At 40.6% G+C, this 16003-nt stretch overlaps 1 protein-coding gene across 1 annotated transcript; it reads left to right on the top strand.

The window, feature by feature from the left end:
- The first annotated feature begins 162 nt into the window (after positions 1 to 162).
- LOC140921808 (uncharacterized) lies at positions 163 to 15497 on the top strand. The gene is made up of 15 exons (XM_073371810.1): positions 163 to 1134; positions 2473 to 2787; positions 3238 to 3384; positions 4269 to 4523; positions 5018 to 5290; positions 6614 to 6775; positions 7127 to 7273; positions 8588 to 8748; positions 9379 to 9595; positions 10222 to 10623; positions 11476 to 11679; positions 12460 to 12787; positions 13206 to 13396; positions 13976 to 14500; positions 14809 to 15497. The coding sequence occupies exons 1-15, from the start codon at positions 288 to 290 to the stop codon at positions 15291 to 15293; spliced, it is 4659 nt and encodes a 1552-aa protein (XP_073227911.1). The 5' UTR covers positions 163 to 287; the 3' UTR covers positions 15294 to 15497.
- The last annotated feature ends 506 nt before the right edge of the window (positions 15498 to 16003 follow it).

Genomic DNA, 16003 nt, shown 5'->3' on the forward strand with positions numbered 1-16003 from the left:
TCATTTTTAGGCAATTTTCGATCTCCTTGAATTGAAAAAAAAAAACTTTGGAGATCAAACGGCTAGTTTTCTTTCCGTTGGAAATGATTGGCAATATCTCACAAGTTTTGTGTAAAGTATTCCACAATGACTGATATATGAAGAAATCCACATCCTAGGCCATTTACGCGTGGTTGATAGCGAGGCTCCGGATGTTTTCGAAATATGGCGGTAATTGTCAAAGTAGTTTTAACTTTGCCGACAAATCCCTTCGTTGAGGACGCCTTCCTTCCTTTACCAAACTTGTGATGGCCTTCGACAACAAAAGAGTCATTTGGATTGCTGCTGGTGTGCTGTCTGGACTGGGTACAGCTTTCTGTATCACGGAACTACGAAAATTTATCAGGGAGAAATGTACACGAAAACCCCTTTCCAAAATGGAGGACAGCATTCGCTTAGGAGATCTGGAAGTTCTTGCTCGATCGCCGAACTATTCACTGCGGAAAAGCGCCGAGCAAGTGGTGTTGGACAGGGCGATGAAGGATCACAATCTTGATTGTATCATCACTGCTTGTTACAGCACCGACGAAATCCAGGTTTTGAAAGCGGTTGTTGCTTTGGCAGTCTTAGTGAAAAATTCCGAACGCGTTGCAAGAGACAAGTTAATTGAACATGGTACATTGGAATCGCTTTCCCATGCTCTCGTTCATTCCGTTGAGGTGGGATTTAAGAAACTCGTTGAAATCGGAGGCTACGATTTTCGTTTGCAGCGGTGTGCGTCGGAATCGTTATTTCACCTTGTTTATGATGAAGATGCCACTAAAATTCGTTTAGTGAAATCGAACTCATCTATTATCGGAACTCTTCTAGAACTAGTTTCTGAGACAAGGAATAAGGAGGTAATGAGATGGAGTTTATTCACAGTGCATCAACTAGCCGCTTGTGAAACTCTGCGGCCGGTTATCCTAGAACATGGGGTGATACCGGTTGTCTCGCAAACTCTGGTGAAAAATCAAGGAGATTTTGTGTTGATGAGAACTTGCTTGCACACAATGGTGATGTTTGTAAATAATAACACGGAGGAGGAAGTTGAACATCTCAAGGAAATGGCCAAATATGACATATTCAGGCCGGCTGTTGTCTCTCTTAGATCTGGTAAGTACGGACGAAGTGCCTGAGGTGGGGGCCCTGTGCACATTTTGCGGGTGAAACTGAGTGTGCCTCTACATTATAGTTTTCATTCACAACAGTTTCCCATGCAAGTGAATTGGTCAGCGCCATAGTTGGCCTCTGACACTCTGTAACTCTAGCCCGATTCTCAGATGCTCCACATATGTCATGCACGATCGAGAGAGAGAGAGAGAGTGCATGGCCACGAACATTTAAGAATCAGGCTACTGTAACCCTAACTCTATATACACTTGTAGTGTACTGTTTCAAATTTCACCATGATTAGTCATACTAGCTAAGGTATGTCAATCGAAGGTGAATCTTCTGGATTTAAATTCTTAGTGAACACACCCATGCTTACATGTTTAGAAGTAATATATCAAACATGAGATGCAGTGTTTCATCACCAGATGAAACACCGAGAAGAGAGTTGAAAATACGACGCGCAGCGGAGTATTTTTGACGAACTTCGAGGTGTTTCATCTGGTGATGAAACACTGTGTCGAATGTTTGATATTTCTTCTCAAACAAAATCATTTTTGAAGGAGAAATTAAGGATGCAAATACTAAGCAGTGTTTCATCCGATTTCCAAACACTCATTAATCATTAATTTCCTTTGTATTTTCTTAATGAATTATTAATGAGTTTGAGAAAGATAAAGAAAAATTTGTTGTCATGTCTTTACATGTACACCCACCATGAAGTTTGAAAATGGAGAATTCCACATGACCGTCATGCAGAGAATGGCAAGGAAATGTACTAAAAAGTGGAAATTTTCTGTTATATATGTGTGTCCACATTAGCTGGGTGTTTGCGGTCGACCTTCCTTGAATTGAATTAGGAGATGGTTGATATAGGAAACATGCACAGTACATGTACTTGTGACTGGCCTAATTTTAGAATGGGACATCAGTTTGAATACATTTGAAATCTGGGTGGCACATACACTGTAGGTACAGTTCCTTAAAACCCACCCAAGATCCCCCCCCCCCCCCCCCCACTACCCTTTAACACCCACTGCCAAGTATTTAGAAGCAAATAAAACCATAAATTATTAAAATTGATGTCATAAACCAATTCAATGCCAGCTCCCAGTTCGCTTGCTAGCTCAGTTGGTTAGACCATCGCACCGGTATAGCAGAGGTCAGGGTTTGAATCCCTGCGAGCCTGAATTTTTTAGGCTTTCTTTCCACAACTGCATAAGTTGTATTATTTGACTGTAATGATCTTCTCTGCCTTAATTTATTTTTTCATCACACGCTTCAAATATATGAAATTCATATATTCATCATTTCACAATGAGGCTGTGTTTGTCTATGCAGATGATAGTGACCTTGTTTACTGGGCAGCTGGATTACTGCATCAGTTTGCCATTCAGGATCTCCACAAGACAGAAATATGTGCCATCCCAAACATCATCAAATCACTTCAAAATGTGCTGTGTTCAAGTGAAGCTATCCTACAGAGGTTGATCCTTCGTGTTGTCAGTTTCCTCTGTGTTGGAAATCAGTCATTCCGTAGTAGCGTTCTTCATTGCTCTTCACTTGTGGCTCGACTGCCGATTTGTCTTGCTTCTGGTGACAGTGATATTGTGCACTGGGCAGTAGTCTTACTTCATGATCTTCTGCTTTCAGAAGGTTTGTTTAATGCTCTACTAGAATTTTAAGATTTTTCTAGAACTGTAGCCTGCTAATGCAGATGCATTTCTGGTCGTTTCTCCACTCAACCCAGGTAGAGAGAAGAGAAGAATGGAAGTAATAATTTATTTATGCCTGCATTTGCAGTCTACTAGAACTGTGCAATACCATATAACTGACTATGTACTTGTCTGTAAATATAAGGTGCTACATGTAAGACTTTGCTTTAATTCTGTTTTATTACCATGAAATGAGAATAATGCTTATTGCTTATTGTATCCCATAGTGACTTTAATTAGGACTGATCACAGATACATGTAGAATGAATATGAAAGTTTTCTCCATTCCCACACTTAGATTTTTTTTTATGTAATACTAAGTATTAATGAAATAAAACCTCACCTATCTACCATTTCTCTGGTAACTCTATAATGATTCTTTTCATCTTAGGATCTCCAAATGCAAACCGTGCAGCAGCTCTTAGAGTGCTTTCTGTAGCTAGTGATATTATAAAGGCCCTTGTACCACTGGCAGCTAGAAAAGATAACATCTTGATTCGTTTGGTAGCAGAACTACTGGGTCTGTTTTGTACTGTTGGTAAGTCAATACCGTATTTCCTTGAATAATAGCTGGGGGCAATTATTATTATTATTTTTTTGCACAAAAAGGGGGCGATTATTTGAGGGGAGGTGATTATTCGAGGGAGATGATTAATTCAGATATTGCTCACTGGAAATCATGCCGTAAATATTTTATTTACTATCCCAGGCATTAAATCAAAAATTAACGATCACATCAAATAAACCAAACACATGGGCTTTTTATGTGTGAATCTCCAAGTTTGGTTCCTTGATTAATTCTGCAACGTCAGAGTTTGAATCATCACTGATCAGTTTTGCTGGATCAGACTCCACTTCGTCTTGACAGGGAGGGGATAAAAGAAGGGGAAGGTAGCGAGAGGGGTTGTGTGGCGATTATTTGAGGGAGGCGATTATTTTAAATATTTCCGTCTGGAGGGTGGGGGGGGGGGCAATTATTTGAAGGAGATGATGAGTCAAGGGATGGCTATTTTTCGAGGAAATATGGTACTTCTACTTGCATTAACATAAAATGATTAGTATTGATTTATTGAAAGTATTTCCACTAAGTGGTTGCTTTATCTACCATTGGAAATGTTGGGGGGGGGGGTTGCGGGGGGGGGTGGGGGGAGGGGAAAACTTAGAAAAGCCTCTTGAAGCATGAGTCACAACTGACTACAAACTCAACCCAAGTATGGTATTGCTTCCAGGATTCGAACCCAGGCAACATTACGAATTGCTAATGCATTGTCTTGCTTCCCTGTACACTGTATTTGCTCCCCAAGCATAAGGGCCAGTACCATTTCCTAGTGCTTTATCAAAATTATAATCCTTGAAATTTAAGTATGAAAAAATTGTTTTTAAGAAGATAAATAATGTGTCCTTTTTGTTATGGTACCTCAGAAAGTTTACAAAGCCAAGTTCTCGAAGATGGATGTTTAAAGGCAATACTGACATATTCTGTATCAAGCGACTCTGAACTTCAATTTTGGGCCTCTGCTCTTCTGTTAAACATGGCCATGACATCTGATGAGGTGAAAAGAGAGATAATCCGGCTGGGTGGCCTGAAGCCTCTCATGGAGTTAGCAATTGGTGATAGTGATCATCCACAATGTGCCACACATGCTGCTAAAACACTTGTAATGCTTGGTTTTCTTGGTTAGTGACTAGCGTGTAAACATTGTAGTTTCAAAAAAGCTTTGATACATGTACAATGTGCTGTGTTAAGTGTTATAAAAACCAACAGTACAGAATTGTTTAATTTAAAGTAAATGTAAATTGCACGTAAAATGCGATTCTCTGAAAACTAAATTAAGTATTGACAATCATCAATTGATTCTTGATTTATTGATTTGTACATGTAAATCATCATTATCACCATCATCATTATTATCATTTTGGCTGTAAGAATGACCTTCTTTTCCTTCCGGGCCACCCATTGTTTTCCTTCAGATAGCTTATAAAGGGACTATACAGTGTATGTGTTCCAACTGTTCCCATTATTCATGATAACATTGAAGGTGATTATTTTTCTTATGTAAGAGGGAAGGTTGCTTAATAGGTTTTTTAGGTGATAAAATTATAATTATTTGCACCGTTAACAATAATATTATTGTGCAGCAATAAAAAATCATATAAATTATATGTTCTAGACACAAAGGTCCCAGTGGCCATCAGGTCATTTGGTTACAAGACTGGTGATGAAGCAAGCATTTGTATCGATGGAAAGGAATTTTGTCCCAACAAACCAGGCGTCAATGTGGTAGTAATGGATCTAATGACATATCAAGCAACTGAGGTTTCTTCATTTGACACTGGACATGACAAAGAAGCCAGTGAACAACTTGTTGAGTTTATTGACATGGTCCCTGTTGGGGCTCTGGTTTTTATAGCTGTCAGAGGAGAGGCAAACTACTACTTGACAGGTCATTATGCATATTTCTGTTGTCATAAAGTTACAAAATTATTCATACCTATTAAAAAAAGTCAAATCATGAAATTGAGAACAGTAAGGGCAGCGTGCAAAGAAAGTAGTGTCCTATAGCCCAGGGCTAGTGGATTTTGCTATCCGGCTAGTGAATTCTGTTTTTAATTTGCCCGATGGGCAAGTGATGTTTTTTGAGGAATTCGAATAACAGAAGAACTGTAAAATCAATTCTGCTAGTCAAAAAGTTTTTGGGGCTAGTTGAAATGACGTCTGGGCTAGTAAATGCTAGCTTCAGCTTGCCCGAATGGCAAGCTGTAAAGATGATTTTCTTTGTACCCTGTGTAAGGGTAACATTTATTCTTTTCTTTTATAAAGAGAATTTCTTTGAACTTCTCAAGACTGCATGACCATATGCAGTGCTTCATCCTTGCTGACCACTTCACGCTAACCTATCCATCTCCCCCTAATCCCTACTTACCCCAGCCCTACAGTCCCCACTCACCACTGCTGACCACCCCACACTACTCTCCACCCCTGCCTGCTTCCTATTCATTACTACTACTCACAATACCCTATCCATGTCCCCCTAATCCCAATTCACCCCTACTCCCACTTCTCCCCACCCTACCTTATCCAACCACCTCTACCCCCTATTCCACCCTTCTCCCCACCCTTCCCACTCACCTCTACTCATCCATAGTTCATACCCAGCTCTACTCTTCATAGTGTATCACTACTTTTCATGCCAGGGTTCTTATTGGTCTTGGTAAAACCTGGAAAGTCATGAAATTTAAGAATTTTATTTTCCAGGAGTGGAAAGTCTTGGAATTTAATTGTGAGTCCCGGAAAGTCATGGAAAATTAAGGCCATGTCCGATAGATTAGTTACTGAAGATGTCAAAGCAAGGATAATGTAAGATTAAGACATGTACCGGTAATTAAACGTCATGCATTTTGAGTTTGTCTTTGTCTCTTTCTACCCTAGAACAAGTAAATTTTTTAAGATGTTTGCAAGTGAAAGCTATTAATCCTAAGGTCATTGAAAACTTGAAAAGGTCATGCAAAGTCATGGAATTTGAAAAGTTAAAAAGAGTACGAACCCTGTCATACTTTCCACTCACTATTAAATTCCACTCACACCTTCATGTATTTCCGATCCCTTTCACCCATACACCCCACCCACCCCTTCTCCCTTTACTATGCCCTCCACTCACTATTAATTCTTCCACTTTCACTCATTCCTCATGCTCCCTACTGACCCAACCCACCACACTCCTATTACTTTTCACTCTGCCTTTCTCTTTCTCTTTCATCTACTGCAGATAAGGCCAAGCTGAGTCTCAAAGATGTTGGACTTCAAGACTGTGATTTCAAAACTGGTGAATTGTGGGGCTTTGCTGGTTACAAGAAGAGAGATGAAGGAGTAGCAGTTGGTTTTCTACAGGGATTCGACATAGTGGAGTTGGACACTGAACTTAATCTAGGTTGGCATTTTAAAACTCGTCGTCAGCTATTGAAATATTATGTTTGCTATGAGGTTAACTCAGTTGGGGCAGCCAGCGCTCATCTGCAGAAAATGTACAGGAGTTTTTATGTACATGTTATTTCAATGCAGTCATACTTGCCCATCAGTGAGCTTCAAAAATTAGTTTCCCAGAGAGAAAATCTACTTGTACAAGATGACCGGACAGGACATTTTTCAAGCCCTGTTTTCTATTTTTTGTTGGCTGCAATGCAACTTCTTTTCAGTTACTGAGCTTAACAATGATGTTTTGAGAAATAAAATAATATCAAAAGTGATAAATTAAATTCTTTATCTTTTGTTACTTCTGCAGGTTATTATGCAAATGAACAAGTACAAGGTTATATTTTGTTGCCACTGATTGACCTGTTGATGAGTACACCTGCATCACTTACCATCAGTAAGGTCTCTGAACTGGAATTGCTCACCGTGCTAGCAAGACATGACCACCACAAGGAGGGTGGGTACTTAGAGTGATCAACATCAATTTTCTCCTCCCAATATAAATACATTATCAAAAGAAAATGTTATGAGATTTAATAAAATGATCACCTCAGGAAAAATGCTTTGATCTTTTATCAAATTCTCTCAACTAATTCTTTAAGGGAATGTATGGAGATTAGTTTTAGAGATTTAATTTGTAAAAGGGTGCTTTAGTACGACTATCTAATATACTTATTTTAAGATTTACTGTAGCTCTGCCATTGATTTTCCCATGTGTAATTATGATAATATTTTGTTCTAATTATCTAACTGAGGGAGCCAATTCCTTATAAGCCCGGTGGCTTCTCTTGGGCTTCCTCGCCATGAGAGTTTAAGTAATTATATTTTATTTGATTTGTATAATTTTTGGCAAATAAAACAATAAACAATAAATAAACAATAAGGGTTAAGGGGTTACCATTAGTTTCTAGAAAAACTGTAGGGGTAGATTTGTGGGGAAGTAAAAGTCAAAGATTTGGCCACTGCAGAGAGATTAAGAAGCTGCCATCTTCAGTGCTAGCTCTTTGTCAGGGCAAATCAGGTTGCCAAGTACAGTATGAGTAAAATGAGTTAACATTCAAGGCATTTGATTTTCATGTCTCCATGAAGACATAGCAAAAAACTCTTGGGGACTGTTTTAGTGACAGTTGCCAGTATTATTACTTTACTGTTGTGTGTTATCAGAGAGATGCTGTATCACTCTTAGGGGCAGTTTACATTGAGGGAGGAAGATCCAGAAACCTTGAAGATCCTACAAGGTGGAACAACTTTTCGTCGGCTTTACATGCAGAAATTTTGGTCCGTGTAGTTATCAAGTAGAGAAGTTGTTAAAGATCGCGGGCGACAGTGACAAACATGAAATAATACCAACTTTTAAGTAGCAGCAGGAAGTTCTTTACAACTGGTATTGCCAAACGAAGTTGTAGGCCTATATTGCTGTGATTACCTACCAAATGACCTGCTGCCATTTTTGTCTAGTTTGTTCCTTGTACTAGGATCTTCCTCGCGAAAGCAGTTTACATGGTGCTAGAAGGATCTTCTTTGTGCTAGGATCTTCCTACCTCTCAGTGAGGAAGATCCTAGCGCTAGGGACAAGTACATCCCTAGATTACATGTAAACTAAATATAGAAAACAAATGGCACCAGGATGATCTGCCTTCTAGGAAGTCTGGTGCCAGGTGCTTTGAGAAAGATTCACTTTCAAGGGGAAAAAAATGAACTGTTTCTCTCAAAACCAGCCTTTAAGTATCCTAAGTTACCTGCTGAATTTGTTTGAATGCTTTGTTTTTAGTAATGGTCAGCTTTGACGGTTTTATGAATTACATAGTGGAGTTGATCGACAACATGTCAAGTAAGACTGCTGACCACCTGAGAGCGAATCCACTAGTGATAGCACACTGCATTGGTGCTATGAAGATCATTACTGCTATAAGCATTGCAAAGGACAGTCATGTGAGTATGATTTCAAGGGCTCTGTTTGCACCACGTAAGGCAATCCAAGACAGTCTTGGATTCTGGATTCCACACTGTGGATTCTGGATTCCAGGTGTTGGATTCCGGATTCTTTGTCAGAAGAACTTGGATTCTGGATTCCAATCGTTAGTGGGATTCCGGATTCCAGATTCCATTCCGGATTCGTCCTGCTGTATTCCAGATTCCAAAGCCCAGGATTCAGGATTCCACAGCAAAAGTTTGCTGGATTTTGGATTCCAAAAGAAAAAAGATTCCACAATCCCTTAACACTGTACTTTAAGAAAAATTGAAAGGAGTGTAGTTCTATCCAAGGTGCCCAGCACATGGTTTTTATTACAAAACTAAGATTTCCTTGTCGCTTAAGAGCAAATGTAAGGTACCACTGGCCACTGGGCAGTGCCAGAGCACAACCCTGGATTTGTATCGAGGCCCTCTTTGGGGGTGGGGGGGGGGGGGGGACGTATGTCCCTAGTGTGAATTTCAAATATGGTAATTTATTGATGGAGCAGTGACCTGTACTCTTGACCTGTGAAATGTGACCTGTACTTTAGACCCGGCCGAACTAGCGTTTGCATCAAACATTCTCTCTTGTGCATGTTTTAATTCCAGGAGAAGTTTGCAGAACACAAAGTACTTGATGCAATTTTAGCCCTTCTTTCTTTAATGAATGCAATCCAGCTAGAGAAACTAACTCAGCATATGAATGCCAATACAACTGGTCACATGCAACAAACAGTTGAATTGGAATCAGAAGCCGATCAGGGACTTCATCTCACTGAGGTGATGGCTGCGTCTTCAGAAAACGTTTCCACGATGGCTGAGGCGGGTTAGTGAATTCTTGTTGCGTTGTTAAGTCTTAAATGTACAATAATATTTCGGGGAAGCTTTCGGAAACTTCGGATCATCTCCGGAAAAGTATGGGTCCACGTACTTCGTAACGCGTTCTGAAGTGTTTGGAAATAATTATTCGTAATTCGTCAACTTCGGACATCTTCGGAAATCTTCGGATTGACACTGGAAATACCATGGATTGATCTTTCAAAGCATATTGGAAAACCTGCTTTCAAAAAGTGCATTTTATGGATCAAATTCACTTTTCTCTTCTCGTGTTCGGAGAGACTGTAGTATTGCAGCAGGGTATCGTTACTCAACTGGCAGAAATGGCTCGTGATATTAAACCTACATAGGTAAGAAATCTCTCTGGTGAAAAGAGTACATATGACCCTTACATTTTTGTAAATATTAAAGTTTTAGTTATTTAACTCTTGGGTTCAAATTTTCAGAGTTAACTATAGTGACAGTCAGTGTTATGTCCTTCCAACATTCGTGGAAGAAGTTTTGTAAATGCTTGGTTAAGAAAATTCACCTATCCTTGCATTTAATGCGTGGCCCATCCCGACATATAAAAAATCCATGATTAATGCATTTTATTGGGATTTGCTACCTTCACAGTAAAACTAACGGCAAGTGGCTTAAGAACGCCGGTTCATGGTGATTCCCCGGAGCCATCTTCTCCATTACAAACCACTCAACTTAAATGCACTGTAAAGAAGAAATCTAACGCAAAGACCCTTCAGTCGGAATCGGTCTCGGGAGAGGCGATAGTTCATGATGATTTAGATGAGGCGTTTTCCAACCTGACAGGATTGAGCGTAATAACGCTGTACAACTGTATTGACTTGATCACAAGTTCAGAAGAATCCCGGGAGCATTTCTTCAAAGCTGGTGCGATGCAGATTCTGTGGTGTCGCCTGCTGACTGCAAGTCCGTCAACTGTGCAGCAAATTGGCCTCGCCACTGAGATGTTATTAAACACCTGTTGTTGTATGACCATGTTGGAGAAGTATTACACTGGTACGTGTTGCCACTGAGGAGGCTATGAGCTTACTTAGATGTATAAACGACAGGAAATTAAAGTAGTTTTACTGGCAAAAAGGCAAGATTTTGAATATAACTTATAGTAATGAAAAGTTGTTAACATCTTTGACAAAGACAACGTTTCGACGCTAAGCTAGCGTCATTTTAAGTCAAGTCGAATGAAAGAACAGTACGTACGAGATTGCTCTAGGTATAGGAAAAGAAATACGAATGTTGGCTGTATGATAAAACGTGTTGAGTGAATAGATTTATAACAGATACAGTCAACTGCCGGCTTAAAGATTAGTGCTCTACGCGTTTGTGGCAACGTGCATGGTCAATCAAGTCTTGCAAGGTGACTTGCCATCAGCAGTAATAAAAACAAGCAAATGAAGTAGTCAAGACGCGAAACAAAAAAGCAGGCGTTGCCAACGACAGGAAAACGCGCATGAGCAAGCCAAGATTGGTTTGAGTTTTAGTTTTAATTTTTTGAAAATATTGTACAGTGAATAGTTTAGCCAGTCAGGAAGTAATTTGAATTAGCAGCCATTTTTTTGTCTCATGGTTTGCATGTTAGGCCTTAACTGTTACCAGTGGACACAGTTTAAACCCTAATATCAAAATTTAGATTCTCATTTACGGTCCCTATACTTTTTCAACAGAAGTAGTGGGGAGAATTTTTTGAAATATGAATTAGACTCATCTTTCCTGATCATGTACTCAATTCTCATGACCACTCTGTTTCCTAAAGCATTGATATAATAAGGAGAAATTTCATGATTAGGGTTTAAAGGGTTAACGGACACTGTTTAGCTCACACCACTTATTACTGTTGCCTTCTCATATCAGACATTGCAGTGGAGTTAGACGAACACACCAAGACCCCTGCGCTGGTTTTAAGCACCGACCGCCTTGAAGCCTCCAATCCTAACTGGACATTTGAAAGCGTACATGCCACCCTGTGCATCGGGCGGGGTATGTGTGCAATATCCCCGTATCCCGCGGGATGGTATTACGAGGTCACTCTCAAGTCTACTGGCATACTACAGATAGGTACGATAATACTGCGCTTAGCTTCGACGACAAGTTTTTACTTTGGTAGCATCTGCTTGTACGTATTGTTCCTCGACATGTTAGCAGTTATCAATATTCCTGCTTAACGTCAATTGTTTACGCTTCAACTGCTCACGTGCGCGTGGAGGAAGTCTAGAATTAGCTATAACTAGTTGTAGCAACCGTGCATCAACCAAAACAGTTAGACGGTATTCAATTGGGAACCTTAACCTAACCGGTTTATTCGAAAAGGCTTATCTAATACATTATGATTTGTTATAGTAGAAAGTGCGCTCAGTGTATCCTACTAGTTTACAGGTACTCTACTCAAATAATTAGAAACAAATAATCCAAATAGAACATGACAGGATTTAAAACGCCATCTGGCAGGAGGCAACTAGTTGGCTGTTTACAAGCGTGGCCGAGGATATGAACTCAGAACGACCCGAGAGCAAATCCAGCAAGTGGTCAAAACAGGACTCGAACCTGGTACCGCCGGATTGCGAGTCCGACTCGCTGACCACTCGGCTTTAGACTGCAAAACAGTTGGGTTTTTTTTCTCAAAATTGGTTTAGCGTAGCGAAGCGCGAAGTGCGCTTGCCCCACACGTCTGACTATTCGCGCGCACTTAAATACGCAAAAATAGAGACTGTTTTGCAATCTAACTCGGCCACGCTGCCTCTAATAGTTAAAACATTGAAAAGAGGGACCATAAGGAGATTCTCAACTTATTTGTCAGAGATACTGTTGTGTTAACGATTCTTTCGCCTGTTTACTTAGGCTGGCAAACTGAAGAGTGTCGTTATGGTCCAGAGAGAGGTGTTGGTGTCGGCGACGATAAGAACTCGTGTGCGTTCGACGGCGCAAGATGCAAGGTCTGGAGCGGCCCCCCAAGCGAACAAATGAACAATGATTATGGAAAAGAATGGTCTTATGGAGATGTACTGAGCTGCTTGTTCTCCTGGAATGGAGAAGTGTCTTTCTGGTTGAACGGGGTAGATATGGGTGTGGCATTTAGGGGGCTAAACCCCTCGGTAAATTGGTACCCCGCGGCATCCGTTGCCATGGATCAGAACTGCAGTTTTAATTTTGGTGGCAGACCTTTCAGGTAGATTTGTTTTGCCTACAATGTAAATATTAAAAAGATCTTTTTCATCCCTAAATTATTATCTGATTTGCCTGGGATAGTCTACTAGAATAGTCTAAACGTTGAAACTGTGTGAATTTAGAGGGGTAGCCGCGTATCACTCAGTCCAGTCCAGTCCAGTATATTCCTCCCATTTAGCAACCCCGTTGCCATGGGGTTACATTGCTGCAGAAAAAGTGAAATTTAACGGGAATTGTGTTGTATTGTGAATGTTGACGAGTGAAAAACTCTGCAAGTTCTAGAAACGAAAACGAGAGAAATCAGGAAACAAAGAAAATGGTATTGATCCCGGCAAAGATTGCGCTAACGATCTTTAGATTATATCTACCAGCGCTTAAAAGTTACGTTTATTTCTTCTTGTGAATTTGTGTTAAAACAGGTATGAAATGCCAGAGGGCTATATTGCTGTTAGTCACGTGGTCAGCAGCTTGGTCAAGAAAATTCCAGTCCGTCTTTCATCTTGTTGGACACCGGTCAGCGGCAGTTTCGAAAGCATAGTAGAGGAAGACGAAGAACTGAATGATGAGGAGGATCTGGGAACTACAGAGGCAGCAAAGATTACCAAGAGTGGTAATGTGTTCGGCGTTTATGTCATTTGCATAAAACAAACACAGGCAGACCTATTAGAGCTTGTTGTTTCAGCGGTAAACACGTAACGGTTTGTATTCGCCCTTGATGTACCTTCAGCACAGACAGCCCAGGTTCACGACAAGAAAGTTTCAAAGCGAGCCACAACTGAAGATCCACTTTGCGCCACTCAGTTATCGCAACAGTTAGTCATTTACCGTACAAACAGGTCCAACTGTTACTTTGAACAACCATTTTTTTTGTTTCTCTGTTACACTATCAATCGCCTGAGAAGAGATTTTTTCATAAATAAAGTGTGAATGGATTGCACTTTGCTGCGGGTAGACTGCTTGTCGAACTCGCCTCTGATTGACAAACACGGCTGAGAAATTAAGCGTCCTGTTGTTAAATCTTTTTTGCATTACAATTTTGCGATACGTTAATCTTACGTCACCTTTTATCGAGGATATAAGTAGCTTTGCATACTTGCTACAAGATATAAATACGTCAAAGAAACGAGGACGACGAAAAGTGAGGTCCAAGTATAAAACAATACAAAAATCGTTGCTCTTTTTCTTGCAGGTAAAGGAGAAGCAAGGCTTCCTCGGGAAAGAACGGATTCTGGCGCGTTGGCTGACGAGGAAAAATCTTCGAAAGTTTCCTTAGAAGTGGACATGCCTCAATCAGAAGTGTTTTCCAACACCCATCACTCGTCCGATGTCCATGACACTTCCGGTGCGCCTCACACTTCCGCTGTCTCCGACTCATCGCTCATCCTTTCACCCGAGCCTAACAACCACTCCCTTACCTTTGTCACGCCATCATCCAGTATTTTCACAACCCCTCGCGGCTCTCCGACGAGAGCATCGCCGTCTTCGGTGCTCTTTCCCTCAAGCAAGAATGACCAGACACCGAATGAAGCCGAGCAGAGTGGGGACGACTCAGGGCTGGAAGAAAAGCCTCCATATGAGGAGAAGCACGTGACAAGCACACCATATTTGGGTGTCGGCTCTTTAAGGGACTCCATCTGTAAGCGCTTTGCTACTGCATCGCGACTGGATTCCCTGAGAGAAATTTCGTGCGAAGAGTCATTTATTGACGACGCAGGTAGGACTTTAAATTGTCCATGAAGGCGTTTAATGCTCTTTCATGAAAGGTTAATTTATCACGAGGACTTTCATCGCATATGAAAGACCCAGAAGAAGTTGAAAATACGACGCTTAGGGGATTTTATCGACGATCTTTGAGGTTTTTGTTATCGTATTGAAACACTCCATCTCGTGTTTAATGAAACTTGTGGAAAAGAAAATAAGGATGCAAACGAAGAATTTTTACATCATACATCCACGATATCCACAAAATTACCATTTCCATACAACTGTTAACTCCGCACTTTGTTCTGTTTCTAATTCCAGAGCCAATAATTCCTTTCCTGTACTTTGAAGCTGAACTGAAACACGCTCCTTGTCGAGTGAAACAAATTGGCATCATCAACGTGGAAACAAGAGAGAAACTCTATTGTGACTTACATGACGGACATCTTACTCTGCCCAACTCATCCAGTCCTACCTCATACGAGCAGGAGATCTTTAGGGTCCCGGATGTTGTTGGTTGTGGTGTTGTCATGTCAACCGGACAAGTCATGTTCACACTAGATGGAGTGCCCACAAGACAGTTATACGAATTCCCCACCAGTAAACCTTCATCTCTGGCGATTGACAACTTCTTCCCGTACATATCGTGCACGCGAATCCGCTGCAATTATGGCCAGCAGTCGTTCCTGTTCGAGGATGCGAACAGAAAAAAATCATCGCATACTTGCGCTTCTTTGCTGCATATTATTTACGAGTCACGTGACTTTCCCGTGAACTCCCCCTCAGATGTGCCTCTGAAAGCTTAATCGTTAGTCATGGCATTTTTTAAAGTGACACTCGAAATGCCAGTTGCCCGTTCCTACGCGAGTATTTAGGGACGTTTTCTACACGAGAGACTGACGCCCGGTGATTGACGTTCTAACATGCAGTTCAGAGCTGTTTGTTACGCTGTTCAGGAAAGATGGACCTAAGTGTGAGTGAATTTATTAAAATATAACTGTTCACATTTGTTTTGGTCTGTGTGTTATTGTGCACGAGGGCTAAGGTAACCCTTACTGACTAATCAATTCAGTAATTAAAAATAAAATACGTGATAGTTTTGAGCATTCAAAATTCGATCATATTCATTGTAATGTAAGATAGTCTACCCGGATGTCCCCAGAGCGAGATTTGTAGCAAGATTACGTGTTGCTTACTTCGGACACCATGGCATGTCCCCTTTGTGTCCGTTTTACCGGGGTTCCACTGCATATTGCACCCTTGTCTTTCTCTCTCCCTCAGAAAGCCTAGTCTCTTGGTGAAATATCTATTTTATGTCCTCCGCAATCTACGAACGTATTCAACTTCTCGTTTTTGAATGATTGGTAATAATTCACCTTCTAATACTGAAAAGGTCATTTTTTTTTTCTTTTTTACTCGAACGACAAAAGGCAGATAATTAAGACTACTAGTACAGTAGAGTCGCCATGTGCGACCACCTACATAGCCAAAACACCAAAATTTTCACAGTGAAAGC

This window comes from Porites lutea, chromosome 12 (genome assembly GCF_958299795.1).
Source record: "Porites lutea chromosome 12, jaPorLute2.1, whole genome shotgun sequence".
Classification (NCBI taxonomy): Eukaryota; Metazoa; Cnidaria; class Anthozoa; order Scleractinia; family Poritidae; genus Porites; species Porites lutea.